The sequence below is a fragment of the Tiliqua scincoides genome, chromosome 5, assembly GCF_035046505.1.
Source record: "Tiliqua scincoides isolate rTilSci1 chromosome 5, rTilSci1.hap2, whole genome shotgun sequence".
NCBI classification, from domain to species: Eukaryota; Metazoa; Chordata; class Lepidosauria; order Squamata; family Scincidae; genus Tiliqua; species Tiliqua scincoides.
The window spans coordinates 135,852,610-135,872,104 of NC_089825.1; the positions used below are offsets into that span (position 1 = coordinate 135,852,610).

General features: G+C 43.2%; 2 protein-coding genes across 2 annotated transcripts; both read right to left on the reverse strand.

Moving 5' to 3' along the window:
- Positions 1-795: 795 nt before the first annotated feature.
- LOC136653728 (vomeronasal type-2 receptor 26-like) lies at positions 796-6,465 on the reverse strand. The gene is made up of 4 exons (XM_066630611.1): positions 6,251-6,465; positions 4,128-4,424; positions 2,993-3,725; positions 796-1,677 (listed from the first exon to the last, which is right to left on the reverse strand). Exons 1-4 carry the CDS (start codon positions 6,463-6,465, stop codon positions 796-798), a joined length of 2,127 nt encoding a protein of 708 aa, XP_066486708.1.
- Positions 6,466-10,454: 3,989 nt separating this feature from the next.
- LOC136653729 (vomeronasal type-2 receptor 26-like) lies at positions 10,455-18,903 on the reverse strand. Its single transcript, XM_066630612.1, has 6 exons — positions 18,686-18,903; positions 16,777-17,068; positions 15,705-16,556; positions 14,039-14,266; positions 11,782-11,908; positions 10,455-11,356 (listed from the first exon to the last, which is right to left on the reverse strand). The coding sequence occupies exons 1-6, from the start codon at positions 18,901-18,903 to the stop codon at positions 10,455-10,457; spliced, it is 2,619 nt and encodes an 872-aa protein (XP_066486709.1).
- Between the last annotated feature and the right edge of the window lie 592 nt (positions 18,904-19,495).

Below are 19,495 nucleotides of genomic sequence, written 5' to 3' on the forward strand. Positions count from 1 at the left end.
GGGAAAAAAACCACCTACAGCTGCCCCTTGGTATTGGCAGATTTCTTAAGGGCAGAGGCACTTCTGTTTACTTCCCCATACCCCCCACCCATTCCCTATATTCATTTCTTGGAGGGAGAGTTAATTTCCTGCTTCTTGCTTAGGTTCACGTTAACATAGAGAAGTTCACTTTCCCTTCTAGATCACCTGCTTGCTTGTCTGTTGAACATAAAGGTATGGCAAGAAACTGCTTACCTGCTTGTTTGGTTAAAGCAAGAGGCATTTCACACAACTGCAATGGCAGTGGAGTGGGGGGGCATGGGCGCTGTCCTCAGGGGGGCCCAGCAACATACCTCCTGTGGATATCGGGGACTCCCGTGTTTTGTTCTTTGAAATCAAAATGGAACCTCTCTTGCAATGGAATAAACAGAGTATTCCCACTACCAAATCCAGACGCGTGCATTTCTTGTTTTTCAATTCATCAGCTGTAAAACAAGTTATCAATTTCCTTCCAGAATGGGACTGCGTACCAAAAAACCACAGTAAAACTACATTAATTTTATTGAAGTAAAGAGGTTTGGGAGAATGAATATATTCTATATTAAAGCAGGATCATTCCTAGAATAAAGTCATTATTACCACTACATTGACACATAAATGTGGAACTAAATTCCTCATTAGAAAACCAACACATGGATGAAGTTTAAAAGAGTCATGACTGTGTATAGATTAGCATTTTCCATTGTATTCATTGGGAATCTGTGCTAATTTTTGATGATATTTTTTTTTAAAATTTATATATATTTTTATCTTTTATTACTTCAGTCTTCTTATCAGATGTTCTCTTCTGTTCAAATCAGGCCGCACTACGATAGCGTAGCATTTGGGGGAAAAGATGCAGATCAGCAACCCAGCACTGGAGGCCAGGATCGAGGAGATCTCCACAGCCACCATGTATTTCCCTTTCGCGCTCAGGTACGTGGGCACAAAGGATAACCAAACACTGCAAAATATCAGCATGCTGAAGGTGATGAACTTGGCTTCATTGAAACTGTCTGGCAACTTCCTGGCCAGGAAAGCCACACTGAAGCTGAGGAGAGCAAGAAAGCCCAGGAAGCCCAAAACACAGTAAAACATGAGAGTTGAGCCCTCGTTACATTTCAGTACCATTTCTGCAGTCAGTGAGTTCATGTCCAAACTGGGGAATGGAGGGGAACTTGCCAACCACACAGTGCAAAGGATGGCTTGAAGAAGGAAGCAGGTGAAAACCACGCAACAGCCCAGTGGTTTCCTCACCCATTTATTCATCTTAGAACCTGGTTTAGTGGCCATGAAAGCAAAAACCACAATCATGGTTTTGGCCAATACGCAAGAAACGGCCACTGAGAAGATGACACCAAATGCAGTCTGTTGAAGGAGACACGACACCATCTCAGGTTTGCCAATGAACAGTAAAGCACAAAGAAAACAGAGCAGGAGGGAGATGAGAAGAGTGTAGGTGAGATTCCGGTTGTTGGCTTTGACAATGGGAGTGTCCTTGTACTTAATGAAAATCCCCAGCACCACAGCAGTGGCAAAAGAAAAGATGAGAACAAACATGGCTAGACCCATCCCCAGAGGTTCTTCATAAGACAAGTACACAATGTATTTTGGAATGCACCAGTTCTTGTTCTTGTTTGGATAGTGGTCTTCTGGACACTGAAAACAGTGATCTGTGTCTGGAAAACAAAACATGGCTTTCAATATGGCATTCCAATGTATGGTTCATTGCACTAATAAAATGGAATATTATAAAACCCCTTATAATGGTTTTTATACAATAATATACAGAGAAAACATTAGTTTGTATTCATTTTATTGTAGAACACAATTCTTGAGACTAGTGAGGTAAACAAAGAATATTCTCTCCTCGAATATCACAAGCCAGGAGAGATCACTACTTGTCTGGCTATATTTGAATATCATGTTTTGTGTCAGAGAAGTGCAACACAATACTTAAAGGTTTACATGCATCAGTGTGGCTTTATCAGACTGGATCCTCTTAGCAGCAATCATCAGCACCCTTTTTGTCTTACCCTTTTTGTTTGAAATTTTCCCTTCTGGGCAGGGAAGACAATCATAACAGCAAAATTGTTTCCCTTCCACCTTTGTCCTTCTGTATCCTGAATGACAATTCTCGTTGCAAAGCGAAAGGGGCTGTGCCTGTCCAATCATGAAAGAAGAGGATTTGTTAGGATGCAAAAAATTATCCCTGCTGGATCAGGCCATAGGCCCATCTAGTCCAGCTTCCTGTATCTCACAGCGGCCCACCAAATGCCCCAGGGAGCACACCAGATAACAAATGACCTGCATCCTGGTACCTTCCCTTGCATCTGACATAGCCCATTTCTAAAGTCAGGAGGTTGTACATGCACATCATGGCTTGTAACCCAAGATGGATTTTTCCTCCAGAAACTTCTCCAATCCCCTTTTTAAGGCATCCAGGCCAGATGCCGTCACCACATCCTGTGGCATTTCCTCACACAGTCGTAAGACACCTTGGGTGCCTTTAGGGAGAAAGGTGAGGTAGAAATACAGTAAGTTAGTAGCAGCCCAATTCTGCTGAATGTGCTCCACCGCTGGCACGCTCTGTCATAAACAAGCTGGTAAGGCACATCTGTGACCATTACCATGAGCCCAGTGCCAGAGCTGGCCCAGCGCAAGCCCACACTGGGCTATCACCAGTCGGAGGCAAGCAGTCCACCACTCCGTGCTCTGTGTGAAGCGCCAGGTGGCAGAGGGGTAACACAGGGCATGGGGAGGCATTCTGGGGCAGGGAGAAGGCGGGGGAAGGAATGGCAGGTGGAGGGAATGGGGCAGGAGGGGAATGGAAGCAGGCCCTATATCCTGTATGATTAGTTAATAATAATTAATAAGCAATTTGTTGAGTTAAAGGTAGTGGAGATACCTGAAGCCAGTCCTTTGGTCTGCATGGAAATTTAGTATGGATATCTTAGCATGCTCCGGACATTACCTGCCAAGGCTGATGATTCCTCAGATTCCATTTCCCTCCACACGTCATCACTCTGTGATTGCATTTGGATGACTGAATGGCATGCAAAGCATGTGCCACAGAATAGACTGCATTATAGATGCTGTAACTGTGGCTGGTCATGCTCATTTCAAAAACAGAGCTGGGCAGAGTCTCCAGGTTTTCCTCTCCTGTGCAAATTTCCTCATCCACCTTGAAGTTGGAGAACACACAGCCAAATGCCTGCTCCCAAAACGCTCTGATAAAACCATCTCCTTTGTCTGAGGCTGGTTTTCTGTTACGGAGAAATGTGCTGAATCCTGTCACCTGCTTTGAATGAATGGCAAAGGATAGAGCACCGTGGATGAAGTGGATGTCCCAGCTTCTTTGAAAGGGGAGTGATATTAGATCCATCTGGGCTGTCATAACCCAGACTTTGCTTTTTCTCTTCATGGGTATATCCTCTAATGCAGGCATTTCAAGCATCACTCTCAAGATTATTGTGGTCTGAATTTCCCCATGTATGACTACTACATTGGCAGTGCTCCCCATGACAATATTGTATAGCCCAAGCCAGTCGTCCGCTTGTTCAGCAATGTTATTTGAAAAACTTTCTGAAGGAAATCTTTCTACGAACTCAAAACAAATACCACTTTGCGAAAACATGGGAAGCACATCTTGTATAAACTTCTCTCCATGGTCATCATCTACATACATCACCCCAATCCAAATCCAGCTGAAATGAAGAAGCAATTGAAGAATCCCCCTATATTGATGGGCTCCATTTGGGAACAGGTGGTGGAAGAAAGCAGCTTCCATCTGGTCATCCATCACCGGAGCAGAGCCATATGTGAGCTAAATAAAATAATATTTTTGGGGAAAAAAATCAAAATTAAAACTACTTTGCATGTGAGTTACAGTGATGCATCACACACAATAGAATATCCATGTCAGATTGTAAGCTACTTTTCAGAAACAGGTTGCTAACAGGTCTCTCTCTCTCTCTCTCTCTCTCTCTCTCTCTCTCTCTCTCTCTCTCTCTCTCTCACACACACACACACACACACACACACACACACACACACACAAATGAACTCAGCTGTTCGGCATCTAGATTGCATCTGCTCCTGCTGCACACCTTACTTGTGGAATCTTGTAGATGCTAAGAATGGTTGCCATGTGGTGAAGAAGGCGAAAGGTAGGTCCTCCAATGGTTGCTTCTGGATAGTTCTGGATATCACACTTGTAGTTAGGGATGAACCCACCTCGTGTGGAGAGGAGTTCCAGAGATGCTTGGTAGATCCAGACTATATTTAAATGACTGTTATAGATGTTGAAACCAAGGGTGACGTTGGGTAAGATCTTGGGATTTTCATTCAGCTCACCGATAGCAAAGAGCAAGGCCATGATGTGTTGGTAATGTTGAGTCAACACCCTGCAATGACAGTTATATGATGCTTTAAAGTACACCTGCTTCAGAACGTGGCATTCCCAATATTATTTCAATACAGCACATGGTCCTATTCCAGGGAAGTGCAAATGGACATCATTATACAAAACAGAACTTTCGGCTTTATATGAGATGGTAGAACTACTTTGGAAGCTCCTACTTAAAACAGATATACAAACATTTCATGCTTCAATTCTTAAAAGTAACCATACAAGACCGTTAGCATGCCATTTTCATGCTGGCATCTTTGTCCCACCTTGCCTCATGCACACATATCAGAAGTGCCCTATGATTGGGGGAATATTGTGGGGAGGTGGGACACTCTTGCGATCCAGGAGCAGATGCAACTCGGCAGCTCAGTCATCTCCAGACAGCATCCTTGTCCATCCACCCTTTCTATAGTCAGAGATTAGCTGGTTGTTCTTTGAAGACCAGGTAGGAACCTTTCTTTTTAACTGCTAATTGGCTTGTAATTGGCTTTTTCTTTTCTTTTTTTTTGCCTACCCCAGACCATATTTGGGCATTCTGGTGTTCTCAGTTAGGCTTGTCCCCATTTAGGTCACTTTAGCTGGTAGCGTTCAGGGGCAGGAGGTAAGAATAATCATCAGGTGTCCATTCTGAGGCTGCACAGCCAGAGGGTGAACCAGTACCACTCTGCTGATGCTTGACCAACTCAAGGAGGCTGACTGGAAATCCCCTGGATGGCAGAAGGAAATAAGCCTTATGGCCTGGCTGGTGAGCAAATTCCAGCTCAGCTGCCTCAACTCAGAAGGGTTGGCTATGACAGGCACACTCAGTCTTGGACTCAGTGCAGTCTTGAGTCAGAGAGTACGCTTGGCCCCCAAAGGAGAAGGTAGATGGCTAAGGGATCAACCCTATCCAACTTCCCAGCAGCAATGCAGCTGCAATGCAGCCCCTAGATAAGGGAACAAACATTCGCTTATCTTGAGGAGGCCTCCATGACTGCCCCAACACTGAATGCCACACATACCCCCCTTGGCATAGCTGCATCGGCCCTGGAGTGTTTGATGGGATTCGGCCCTGAGACTGTTTCTCCCAGAGTCCGATCCACGCACATTTTGGGAAGTTAAGTTTTGCCCTGCTGCATATTTCAAAATAAATAAAGTGGCCCTGATTAACTCAGCGACTTTGTTTTGTGTATTTATTGCAGGTTCATGGGTCAAACAGAAAATGTAATAAATGCTCAAATATTGCCTAAACTATTTTAGCATTTCAAATATTTAGCACTTGGAATATTTAAAATAAATGCCCAAATAGTGCTTGGAAGGAAAAGCATGTCTGAAAACTTGAAAAATACCTTTTTAAAAAATAGCAACAAGATATGTTCTAAATAACTTGAGAAAGGTTGCATGGTGTATATCAAAAAAATAAGCATGCAAAAAAAAAAAAAAAAGCTGACATTGCTATATAACCTGAAAATTCTTAATCAACAATTCATGCAACAATTAGCAACAAGCTGTATTCTAAATATCTTGACAAAGATTGCATGCAAAATATTTCTGGAATAATCATGCAAAATAACATGACGTACGGCATTGCTATGTAACCAGAAAGTTCTTCATCAACAATTCCTGCTATTTGCAGAGAGGTGCTTACAGAAAATGGCTTGGAATGTATTGGATCCCTATCTGAACAAGCTATGTTTCTCCAGCAACATTGCTGGAGATGGATACTTGAGTGGGGCAGTCAGGGCTATGCTGTCATTCTAAATAAGATTTCTGGTTTAGCCCCGTAAATCAACCAAAGCTAAAGCTTACCCATCTTACATATTTAGCAAAGCAATTCCTTACACAAGGCCATCAATGTGTTCAGAAGGATGCTTTTCAAAGGCTATTGGATTTAAAAGCAAGTAGTTCTGAGCAATGATGCTACCAATGATGAGATCTCCTGGCTGATAATACTGGTGATCAATAGGAAGAGGCTCACAGACATTGCATTTACCAAGGGGCAACTTGCAGACGGTCTGAGGCAATAGGAATAACACTAATATCATAAATGCCACCATCTTGCATGAAGATCTTTCTAGAAGTAAATTTGCCATTCCTACATTTATATTTGCGCATCCGTGGGAAGCACAGTTGGGCTTCACTCAAATTATTTGGAGCCAGAATGGGGAAAAAATGTCAAGTTTCAGCAATCAGGCTCAGGAAGCCCTCTCTGTCTCTCACCTCAACTGTGAGTGCCACAGGAGATCTTAACAGCAGGAGCCTTCTGATTTTTTGTTTTGGTACTGACAGTTGTAATTCCCAAGGGTCCTGGAGAAGCAGCCATAAGAACATAAGAACAGCCCCTCTGGATCAGGCCATAGGCCCATCTAGTCCAGCTTCCTGTATCTCACAGCGGCCCACCAAATGCCCCAGGGAGCACACCAGATAACAAGAGACCTCATCCTGGTGCCCTCCCCTACATCTGGCATTCTGACTTAACCCATTCCTAAAATCAGGAGGTTGCGCATACACATCATGGCTTGTACCCCATAATGGATTTTTCCTCCAGAAACTTGTCCAATCCCCTTTTAAAGGCGTCTAGGCTAGACGCCATCACCACATCCTGTGGCAAGGAGTTCCACAGACCGACCACACGCTGAGTAAAGAAATATTTTCTTTTGGCTGTCCTAACCCGCCCAACACTCAATTTTAGTGGATGTCCCCTGGTTCTGGTATTATGTGAGAGTGTAAAGAGCATCTCCCTATCCACTCTGTCCATTCCCTGCATAATTTTATATGTCTCAATCATGTCCCCCCTCAAGCGTCTCTTTTCTAGGCTGAAGAGGCCCAAACGCCATAGCCTTTCCTCATAAGAAAGGTGCCCTTTGCCCCGTAATCATCTTAGTCGCTCTCTTTTGCACCTTTTCCATTTCCACTATGTCTTTTTTGAGATGTGGCGACCAGAACTGGACACAATACTCCAGGTGTGGCCTTACCATAGATTTGTACAACGGCATTATAATACTAGCCATTTTGTTCTCAATACCCTTCCTAATGATCCCAAGCATAGATTTGGCCTTCTTTACTGCCGCCGCACATTGGGTCGACACTTTCATCGACCTGTCCACCACCACCCCAAGATCTCTCTCCTGATCTGTCACAGACAGCTCAGAACCCATCAGCCTATATCTAAAGTTTTGATTTTTTGCCCCAATGTACATGACTTTACACTTACTGACATTGAAGCACATCTGCCGTTTTGCTGCCCATTCTGCCAGTCTGGAGAGATCCTTCTGGAGCTCCTCACAATCACTTCTGGTCTTCACCACTCGGAAAAGTTTGGTGTCGTCTGCAAACTTAGCCACTTCACTGCTCAACCCTGTCTCCAGGTCATTTATGAAGAGGTTGAAAAGCACTGGTCCCAGGACAGATCCTTGGGGCACACCGCTTTTCACCTCTCTCCATTGTGAAAATTGCCCATTGACACCCACTCTCTGCTTCCTGGCCTCCAACCAGTTCTCAATCCAGGAGAGGACCTGTCCTCTAATTCCCTGACTGTGGAGTTTTTTCAGTAGCCTTTGTTGAGGGACCGTGTCAAACGCCTTCTGAAAGTCCAGATATATAATGTCCACGGGTTCTCCCGCATCCACATGCCTGTTGACCTTTTCAAAGAAATCTATAAGGTTGAAACATAGAAACAAAGATAATTAGATAAGTACAGGGTGTATAATCACCTGCTTCAAATTATAATTGGTCTGACTATGCAGAAGAAAAACATGTTCCTCAACCTCTCAGCAGAACAATTCTCTGGTCCCCCTCAGTGGGACATCAAAACATTCATTAGCTGGTGATGACTGGCAGGAAGAAGAGCCACCAGAAGCCTCCCTCCTGTACACCTGCTAAACTTCACTTTGAAAAACCTGGTGAAGGAAAAAAAGGAGGTGGAGTGGGCAGCAGTGCTACTCTACTCAATTGAGAATCAGGGGAAATGGAAAAATGAAGTCAACAGAATGGAAAGTTATACCCATAAAGGAGAAATTGTTTGCAAATTGTTATCTGCAAAAATGGATGGGGGAAAAAACCACCTACAGCTGCCCCTTGGTACTGGCAGATTTCTTAAGGGCAGATGCACTTCTGTTTGCTTCCCCATACCCCCCACCCATTACCTATATATTCATTTCTTGGAGGGAGAGTTGATTTCCTGCTTCTTGTTTAGGTTCACGTTAACATAGAGAAGTTCACTTTCCCTTCTAGATCACCTGCTTGCTTGTCTGTTGAACATAAAGGCATGGCAAGAAGCTGCTTACCTGCTTGTTTGGTTAAAGCAAGAGGCATTTCACACAACTGTAGTGGACATAAGCAATGGCAGTGGAGTGGGGGGGCATGGGAGCTCTCCTCAGGGGGGCCCAGCAACATACCTCCTGTGGATATCGGGGACTCCCGTGTTTTGTTCTTTGAAATCAAAATGGAACCTCTCTTGCAATGGAATAAACAGAGTATTCCCACTACCAAATCCAGACACTTGCATTTCTTGTTTTTCAATTCATCAGCTGTAAAACAAGTTGTCAATTTCCTTCCAGAATGGGACTGCGTACCAAAAAACTGCAGTGCTTGTGCGCACAGAGAGAGAGAGAGAGAGAGAGAGAGAGAGAGAGAGAGAGAGAGAGAGAGAGAGAGAGAGAGACCTTGATTCTGACTACACTCAATGCATTTCAAATGACAGATAATATCTACACCTACCAGGCCTGGTTCGAGGGCAAATGATGCATCATCATTGTTGTCATTGCCCTGTGTGTGCGTGCCCAGCTGGACACCCCACCCCCATCCTGCTGTGCCCCTTCCCCACTTCAAAATGAAGAAACTGGCAAAGGAGAAAAGGGGGTGGAGATGGCAGCAGCGCTACTGTATACGATGGAAAAACAGGATTGCTGCCACTGCTAACTTCTGCCCCCTGGTGGGTTGTGAGCCCATGTGAGGTGGATTGTGGGTTGGGCCCTACCAACAGCCCTTGCATCCAAATGGCTCCAACTTGGAACCAGATTTGGCGTCCAAGGAGTCTTGTTCTGGGTTGTCCCTGGCTGGTGACCCACTCTACTGGCCTTCTGAGGCCTCATAATGTCCTGTAGAAGACTCCAAAACCCACTTCCATTTTTCTGATGTTAAGATTGGGAACCGCTGTGTTAGCCAAATGACTCATGTCACTACTGCTTACAAAGCACACTCAGAAGCCCCTGCATCATCACAGTGTCTCAAGAGGATGTTCCCTGTGGCTCACGGGGAGGGTGGATGAAGCAGCCTATGTCTTCTCTTTGGGTATATCAAATCTCTCCACAGCCCCCTTCCCCCCGGAGAATGACAGGTGCTTCGTGGAGAAGGGAGGAAGAAGATGCTACTACATGAATATGCCGGAAACACCATTACTTAGCTCTCTGGCAAAGGAGACCCAAAAATAACCAGGAAATTCTCAAGATAATGCAGATGTGAAAACCTCTAAAATTACTTATATAGGCTTCTCTCTATGGCAGGATTAGACTGCATCAACCAAGAATGACCAGAGGCACATAAGAAGGCTGACATGAAACACTGTGAGTCAGAGTTAGTGACTCACAAATTAATAAATTCTAAATTAACAGTTAGGCACCATTTCTTGGACTTTCTTTCCATATAGACTAAGGTTCTTTAAATTTGAAGAATTATGAAATTGTCATAATATTATGAAACACATTTCAGGAAAGTAGTAAAACATAAACCACAACTGCTAAAAAATCAAAATATTCCATGGGTTTTCCTACATTAATTTTATTGAAGTAAAGAGGTTTGGGAGAATGAATATATTCTATATTAAAGCAGGATCATTCCTAGAATAAAGTCATTATTACCACTACATTGACACATAAATGTGGAACTAAATTCCTCATTAGAAAACCAACACAAGGATGAAGTTTAAAAGAGTCATGACTGTGTATAGATTAGCATTTTCCATTGTATTCAATGGGAATCAGTGCTAATTTTTGATGATTTATTTTTTTATTTTTTTAAAAAAATTTATATATATTTTTGTCTTTTATTACTTCAATCTTCTTATCAGATGTTCTCTTCTGTTCAGATCAGGCCGCACAAGGATAGTGTAGCATTTGGGGGAAAAGATGCAAATCAGCAACCCAGCACTGGAGGCCAGGATGGAGAAGATCTCCACAGCCACCATGTATTTCCCTTTTGTGCTCAGGTACGTGGGCACAAAGGATAACCAAACACTGCAAAATATCAGCATGCTGAAGGTGATGAACTTGGCTTCGTTGAAAGTGTCTGGCAACTTCCTGGCCAGGAAAGCCACACTGAAGCTGATGAGAGCCAAAAAGCCCAGGAAGCCCAACACACAGTAAAACATGAGAGTTGAGCCCTCGTTACATTTCAGTACCATTTCTGCAGTCAGTGAGTTCATGTCCAGACTGGGGAATGGAGGGGAACTTGCCAACCACACAGTGCAAAGGATGGCTTGAAGAAGGAAGCAGGTGAAAACCACGTAACAGGCCAGTGGTTTCCTCACCCATTTCTTCAACTTAGACCCTGGTTTGGTGGCCATAAAAGCAAGAACCACAGTCATGGTTTTGGCCAATATGCAAGAAACGGCCACTGAGAAGATGACACCAAATGCAGTCTGTTGAAGGAGACACGACACCATCTCTGGTTTGCCAATGAACAGTAAAGTACAAAGAAAACAGAGCAGGAGGGAGATGAGAAGAGTGTAGGTGAGATTCCGGTTGTTGGCTTTGACAATGGGAGTGTCCTTGTGCTTAATGAAAATCCCCAGCACCACAGCAGTGAAGAAAGAAAAGATGAGAACAAACATGGCTAGACTCATCCCCAGAGGTTCTCTGTAAGACAAGTACACAATGTATTTTGGAATGCACAAATCCTTCTCCTTGTTTGGAAAGTGGTCTTCTGGACACTGAAAACAGTGATCCGTGTCTGGAACACAAAGCATGGCTTTCAATATGGCATCCCAATGTATGGTTCATTGCATAAATTGGAATATTATAAAGCCCCAAATCAGTTGAATATTCAAAGAAAACATTCCTCAGTTTTCATGCATTTTAGAACTCAATTCTTGAGGCCTTTGAGGCAAACGAAGAAGGATATTCTCTCCTCAAATATCACAAGCCAGGAGAGATCACTACCTCCATCTTGTCAGGCTGTGCTTGAATATCACATTTTGTGTCAGAGAAGTGCAACACAATACTTAAAGGTTTACATGCATCAGTGTGGCTTTATCAGACTGGATCCTCTTAGCAGCAATCACCAGCATTGCGCACTGTACACATTTTTAATTCTTAGGGCAATTAAGAATAACAACCAGTATAAGTTTGATCAACGCAATACATTTAATTTCTTACCCTTTTTGTTTGAAATTTTCCCTTCTGGGCAGGGAAGACAATCATAACAGCAAAATGGTTTCCCTTCCACCTTTGTCCTTCTGTATCCTGAATGACAATTCTCGTTGCAAAGCGAAACGGGCTGTGCCTGTCCAATCATGAAAAAAAACAGGATTTGTTGGGATGCAAAAAGTATGTTTTCACTTTCACTCGTCAATCCAGATTTGAGAAATGGTTTGCCGCTCACCCAGATTAATGAGGAAAGGGAAAGTGGCTTTCTAAAACAGCAGTCACAGAAACTGAAATTGACTACAGTACCAGAGCTACTCCGAACCCTAATCTTGTTGCTGTCAATACAATACATACAGAGTGAGCAGCAAACCTATTCTTGATCTGCTATATCAATACTCTTGGTTGCTTCAAGATTGAATCCCTTCTGGAAAAGGAAACCAAGTTCCCATAGAGCAGCCCCCCTCCCAGCTACCAAACAAAGAGTTGTTAGATCTAGAAGGGTTTCTAGATGCTTGTCCATAAAAGCACTAATTCCACTAATTTGTGGAAATTAGGAATGGATCCTGGATGAGATATGAATAGACATTTTGGAGACTTCGGTTTCTCCAACTATACCTACCAGAACAAAAGAAAACAAATGCTGTTCTGGGATAAATTGTAAGTGTTCAGTCCAGGTTACCCTTGGTAGCTAACTTCAATGCAAAATCAAGCAAGCCTGATTGGGACAGAAATGGACTCTAGAGTGGAACTGTGAGAGTATGCCACCAGAAGTGATGTTCTACCCTCAAGCATGATGAGATCAACAAATAAGGGCCATTGGAGAGGTCACTGTATGCTGGCATCAGTGAGTTGGCCGTGGAGGAGGTGGGGGCAGAAGGAACATGGAATATGTTGGGGTTGGTAGGGGGAAAGTGCAAGGTAGAACGGGGGCAAGAGGGGAAATTGCCAGCAGAATGTCTGTGCGCCAGTATGCTATACTTCTTCCCTACCCCTTCCTTAATTCTCCAGAGGCACATCAGTGCATCAAATACAGATTTCTCAACGTTGAAAGGCAAGATCTTTATAGGATGGCAAACAGAATATGTTCCCCGTTAAGTTGGGAGATCCCTGTATTGTATGGTCAAGTAGCCTCATAACTTTACTTGCTGCACACTTTTCAAAAAAGGAGAGCTTTCTCCCTTACTAGATTTAATGTGCTCCCATCAGCCGTCCTTTATGGGAAATTCCTAAGATAGCTCATTCTGAAAGGCGATGCACTTGTGGGCTGGGTTGTGTTGAGACCATTATCCGTTCCATTCTTTATTGTCCCTTCTACTCTGAGATTCTTCAAAGATATTTGGATCTGATACTGAGAACAATGGAGGACTTAAGGATGTGGCAAGAATCAGGGCCTAGAAGAGGGGGTAAAGGGGGTAAAGGGGTAATTTGTACCTGGGCCCAGGATCAAAAAGGGGGCGCAGGAACCAAAGGAGGGGGCCCAGAAATGTCCTGGGATCTTACATTTTCCAATCTTCTCAGACTTGTTGCCTTTATGGGATGCTGGGGACACTACTACAGGCACGCAGTTGCAGCTACTGGCAAGCCATGTATGCTTGGGAGTGTGTTTAGTCTTCCGTGTTACTCTATCTATCTGCCGATGCTCAGCTGTCTTCACCCTCCCCCCATCCTGTTTTGCTCCTCCTTGCCCCCATTCTGCTTGTCCGTAACTACTTTCCCCCACTCTGTTTCACCCCTCTCCCTTTGCAAAGAGGCCCAGAACAAACTTTGTACCCCCTGATAAAATTCCTCTCAGAGGCCCAGGCAAGAATACGCTACCTCCTAACTGATTTTTCTGCAGAAATAACAGATACTGTGGCAACTTTCCTATATCAGCTCATTGAGATGCACAATTGAGAAGTGGATTAGTTTTCTGGCTGACCAAATGTAAACAGTTGTAAATTTGTTTGTTTTTTATGACAATAAAGGATTCTATGTCTATATCTATATCCTTACTTAATTCTCCACCTGCAAAACAGCTGCCACAGAAACAAGGACACCCATTGGAAAAGCCCTTTGAGAAATGGAGGCTTCCTCCAGGATAAGGAAGTGAATGTTCCCTTACCTCCAAGTTTTGCTAATTGAACATTTAGGATCAGAAAGCATAATTGAAAAGAATCTCACCTAATTGACAGGACACAGACAGAGCATTTGTTTAATTTCTGAATTCTGAATAATTTTACAACATGGCAGAAATAACTGGAGAGAGTCTCCACATGTAGCCAACTACCTGGTTAAACCTGCTGGGCCATACAAGGGCATCATCATCAATAGAAAGCAAGATGTCTTCTGAAACCTTAGGTTCTATTCTCCCCACTTTGACTCTACGAAAGGACTGGTTTGGGAACGTGACCCAGTTGATAATATCGAATCCGGCAACTAAATTTCCATCTGGATCAAAGGAAACCATTTCCCCAGCACTGTTGTTGAAGGAGAGACTTCTCAGGAAGTAGTGGAGCTGAGATGAGAGGAAAAATCACAAGCTGTACAAAACAACACAAATATCCAACAAACTGGTCACCTGCCAGGTGGACAGTTCTTTCTTGAAAGCCTGAACCAGGCTAAGTGGAGCAGAATTCATAATAGCAGCAAAAACTAAGTGCCACAAAAATTAAATGAATAACAAGAGAATATAGCAAAATATGCATGGTACCAGTCATAACCCTGGCACTGAATACAGTAACATAAGTATTAAAAGACAGAGGAGATGACATCATAATTTAGAAACTGGTGAATTCATCATTAGTCCCAAAGGGGAACGACAAAGAGGAAAATACAATGCTGCTTCTATGTGATTATAAGGAGGTTGCACTGCATCCTACAGATGGACAGTTTGGAGACCTCCTCTGGGTAAGGGACCATTTGTTGTCTTATTCAGGGTTAAGCCTCTGAGGCTCAGCTGGATCTACTCGGTCATGTGCCTTGTGGACCTGGGTCAGGGAATGAGGTCTATGAAGGGGGTTGAATTTGGTGGACACAACTGCTGCCAAACCCACCCCTGCCTACCTTCCCCCTCACCCCTGTTGCTGCCCTGTTCTGCTCTCCTCTGCACCAGGTAATTTGTGGAAAGAGAAAAGCCCATTCCTATGAGGCTCCACGGATGCTGGAATTCCCAAGGTGAACAGGTCTGTCTTCAGAATCTTCCCCAAAAAAGGGATAGATAGATAGATAGATAGATAGATAGATAGATAGATAGATAGATAGATAGATAGATAGATAGATAGATAGATAGATAGATACTTTATTTACGGTCATCCGACCAGCTAATCACAAACAACAACAAAAAATAAAATACACAGAATTAAAACCAACACCCCTTTACACATATGTAAAATCATAAAATCAGAGATTTACACTCTCAATTTTCTTCCTTACCAACTGTGCAGCATAACAAAAGCGGGCAACCCTGAGTGATATATCTGAGTATACATCAGAAAGCAGAAAAGCAAGCTGCTCCTCCACCTGCATCCCCGTTTCAATACCAAAGATCGGGAAGATAAATTTAGATCTCAAATCATCATAGTATGGACATTGCAAAACAATGTGGGCAGTTGTCTCCACCACATTATTAACTTAACCTACACTGATAATGAAAAATCATAGAAGATGATCACAAAGGAAGATGCAGTTTTTATCTCAGTTCATATGTCGGTAGTTGAGAACGTCACAAGATTGGTAAAACAAATTACAGTCATCCATATCCAAATTAATCAAGTTCAATAAGGAATTAATATGAGCAGAACCACTTGCTGCTTTATTTTTAACATGGAACCTGGAAAAGTCCTGACACATGGATGCTTTTCTGGAAGGAGATGTTTGTATGTGATGTAGGATCTGTAGTACACCTGGAAAGGATGAGCCCTGCCACCCCCGTTTTAATATGCTCAGGACATTACCTGCCACGGCTGATGATTCCTCAGATTCCACCTCTTTTCATTTGATTTGACTCTGTGTTTGAATTTGGATGACTGAATGGCATGCAAAGCATGTGCCACAGAATAGACTGCATTATAGATGCTGTAACTGTGGCTGGTCATGCTCATTTCAAAAACAGAGCCTGGGAGAGTCTTCAGCTTCTCCTCCCCTGTGCAGATTTCCTCATCCACCTTGGAGTTGGGGAACACACAGCCAAATGCCTGTTCCCAGAACACTCTGATAAAACCATCTCCTTTGTCCGAGGCTGGTTTTCTGTTATGGAGAAATGTGCTGAATTCTGTCACCTGCTTTGAATGAATAGCAAAGGATAGAGCACCATGGATGAAGTGGATGTCCCAACCTCTTTGAAAGGGAAGTGACATTAGAGCCATCTGGGCTGTCATAACCCAGACCTTGCTTTTTCTCTTCATGGGTACATCCTCAAATACTAGGAACGCAAGCATCAATCTCAAGATTATTGTGGTATGAATTTCCCCATGTATGACTACTACATTGGCAGTGCTTCCCATGACAATATTGTATAGCCCAAGCCAGTTGTCCACTTTTTCAATCATGTTATTTGAAAAATTTTCTGCTGGAAATTTTTCTATGAACTCAAAGCAAATACCACTTTGGGAAAATGTGGGAAGCACATCTTGTATAAACTTCTCTCCACGGTCATCATCTACACAGATCACCCCAATCCATATCCAGCTGAAATGAAGAAGCAAGTGAAGAATCCCTCTGTATTGATGGGCTCCATTTGGGAACAGGCAGTGGAAGAAAGCAGCTTCCATCTGGTTATCCATCACTGGAGCAGAGCCATATGTGAGCTAAATAAAATATCATTTTGGGGGGGAAAATTCAAAATTAAAACTACTTTGCATGTGAGTTACCGTGATGTATCATACACAATAGAGTATCCATGTCAGATTGTAAGCTGCTTTTCAGAAATAGGTTGTTATGCACTGTCTCTCTCTCTCTCACACAGGCACACAAAAGACCTCAGTAGTTCAGCATCTAGATTGCATCTGCTTTAACTGCACACCTTACTTGTGGAATCTTGTAGATGCTAAGAATGGTTGCCATGTGGCGAAGAAGGTGAGAGGTAGGTCCTCCTATGATTGCTTCTGGATAGTTCTGGATATCACACTTGTAGTTAGGAATGAATCTCCCTCGTGTGGAGAGGAGTTCCAGGGACGCTTGGTAGATCCAGACTATACTTGAGTGGCTATTATAGATGTTGAAACCGAGGGTTACATTGGGTAAGATCTTGGGATTTTCATTCAGCTCACCGACAGCAAAGACCAAGGCCATGATGTGTTGGTAATGTTGAGTCATTACTCTGTAATGAAAATTATTTGATGAGTTTAAGTACCAGCTTCAGGTACTTGATACCTGCTTCAGAAAGTGGCATTCCCAATATTATTTCAAAACAGCACATGGTCCTACTCCAGGGAAGTGCAAATTTAACTGTTACACAAAACAGAACTTTGGACTTTGGTAGAACTACTCTGGAAGCTTCTAGTTAAAACTGATATGCAAACATTCACGTTTAATGAAGCCATTTTCAACCACTGTGCCATGGCACACTGGTGTGCCGTGGATGGTCCCTAGGTGTGCCAAGGGAATTTGGGTCATTAATCAATAGGACCATTGGGGGATGCGCGCCCCCATTGACAGCACAGCGTGCCTTGTCAATTGTCAAAAAGCTGATGGTGTGCCTTGACCATTTTAGTGCCTTGCTAGTGTGCTGCAAGATGGAAAAAGGTTGAAAATCACTGGTGTAATGCCTCAATTCTTAAATGTAACCATACAAGTCCATTAGCATGCTATTTGCATGCTGGCATCATTGTCCCACCCTGCCTCATTCACACACATCAGAAGTGCCGTATGATTGGAGGAATATTGTGGGGAGGTAGGACACTCTTGCGCTCCAGGAGCAGATGCAACCCGGCAGCTCAGTCATTTTTTTGCCTACCCCAGATCGTAGTCAGGCATTCTGGTGTTAGGTTTGTCACTATTTAGGTTTCTTTAGCTGGTAGCATTCAGGGGGTGGTAGGTAGTCATTAGGTGTTGATCCTGAAGCTGCACGGCCAAAAGGTGAGCCAGGACCACTCTGCTGATGTGTGACCAGCACAAAGAGGCTGACAGGTAAGCCCCTGGATGGCAGAAGGAAGTGAGCCATATGGCCTAGCCTGTGGACAAATTCTGGCTCAGCTGCCTCAACCCATAAGGCTTGGCTATGTCAGGAATAGTCAGTCTTGAACTCAGTGCAGTCCTGAGTCAAAGGGTACACTTGGCCCCTAAAGGAGAAACTAGATAGCTAAGACACCTTTCTCCAGAGTTAGATCCTCGCATATTTTTGGAAGTTAAGTTTTACCCTGCTGCATATTGAAAAATAAAGCGGCCCAATGAACTCTGTGCCTCTGCTTTGTGTGTTTATTTCGGGTGCACAGGTAAAACAGAAAATTAAATAGATGCTCAAATATTGCTTAAACTACGAGTATCTTAGCATTTGAAATATTTAACATTTAAAATACTTTTAAAAAATGCCCCAAGAGTGCATTGAAATAAAAACATGTCTGGAAATTCAAAAAACACCTTTTTAACAATTAGCAACAAGAGGTATTCTAAATATCTTGACAAAGATTTTGTGCAAAATATTTCTGGAAAATAAACATGCAAAATGACAAGAAGTACGGCATTGCTATGCAACCAGGAAGTTCTTAATCAACAATCCTTGCTGCTTGCAGAGAAGTGCTTACAGAAAATGGCTTGGAATGTATTGGATCCCTGTCTGAACAAGCAATGTTTCTCCAGCAACATTGCTGGAGATGGATACTTGAGTGGGGCAGTCAGGGCTATGCTGTCATTCTAAATAAGATTTCTGGTTTAGCCCCATAAATCAACCAAAGCTAAAGCTTACCCATCTTACATATTTAGCAAAGCAATTCCTTACACAAGGCCATCAATGTGTTCAGGAGAAGGACGCTTTTCAAAGGCTACTGGATTTAAAAACAAGTAGTTCTGAGCAATGATGCTGCCAATGACAAAGTCTCCTGGTCGATAATACTGGTGATCAATAGGAAGAGGCTCACGGACATTGCATTTACGAAGGGGCAAATTGCAGACGGTCTGAGGCAACAGGACTAATACTAATAGCATAAATGCCAGCATTTCATGAAGATCTCTCTGGAATAAATTGCATTCCACACCAGAAGAAAAATTAACATTCACAATATCACATCCCATATTTACATTTGAGCATCCGTTGGGAAGCACAGTTGGGCTTCACTCAAATTATTTGGAGCCAAAAGGGGGAAAGTAATGCCAAGTTTCAGCAGTTGGGCTCAGGAAGCCCTCTCTGTCTCTTACCTCAACTGTGAGTGCCACAGGAGATCTTAACAGCAGCAGCCTTCAGACTTTTGGTACTGACAGTTGTAATTCCCAAGGGACTGGAGAAGAAGCCATAGAAACAAAGATAATTAGATAAGTACAGGGTGTGTAATCACCGGCTTCAAATTATAATTGGTCTGACGATGCAAAAGAAAAACATGTTCCTCAATCTCTCAGCAGAATAATTCTCTGGTCCCCCTCGGTGGGACATCCAAACATTCATTAGCTGGTGATGACTGGCAGGAAGAAGAGCCACCAGAAGCCTCCCTCCTCTACACCTCCTCCACTTCACTTTGAAGAATCTGGTGAAGGAAAAAAAGGAGGTGGAGCGGGCAGCAGTGCTAATCTAAGAGCATAAGAACAGCCCCACTGG

Excerpts from the sequence above, each read along its gene's own strand:
- LOC136653728 (XM_066630611.1), bottom strand. The coding sequence starts at position 6,465 with ATGGTGGCATTTATGATATTAGTGTTATTCCTATTGCCTCAGACCGTC. Across the intron at positions 3,726-4,127 it reads TACAAGATTCCACAAGTAAG|CTGGATTTGGATTGGGGTGA; the intron begins GTGTGCAGCAGG and ends TCTTCATTTCAG. Across the intron at positions 1,678-2,992 it reads GGAATCATCAGCCTTGGCAG|TGTCCAGAAGACCACTATCC; the intron begins GTAATGTCCGGA and ends CACTGTTTTCAG.
- LOC136653729 (XM_066630612.1), bottom strand. The coding sequence starts at position 18,903 with ATGCTGGCATTTATGCTATTAGTATTAGTCCTGTTGCCTCAGACCGTC. Across the intron at positions 17,069-18,685 it reads GAACACATTGATGGCCTTGT|AGTAATGACTCAACATTACC; the intron begins GTAAGGAATTGC and ends TTTTCATTACAG. Across the intron at positions 16,557-16,776 it reads GCATCTACAAGATTCCACAA|CTCACATATGGCTCTGCTCC; the intron begins GTAAGGTGTGCA and ends TATTTTATTTAG.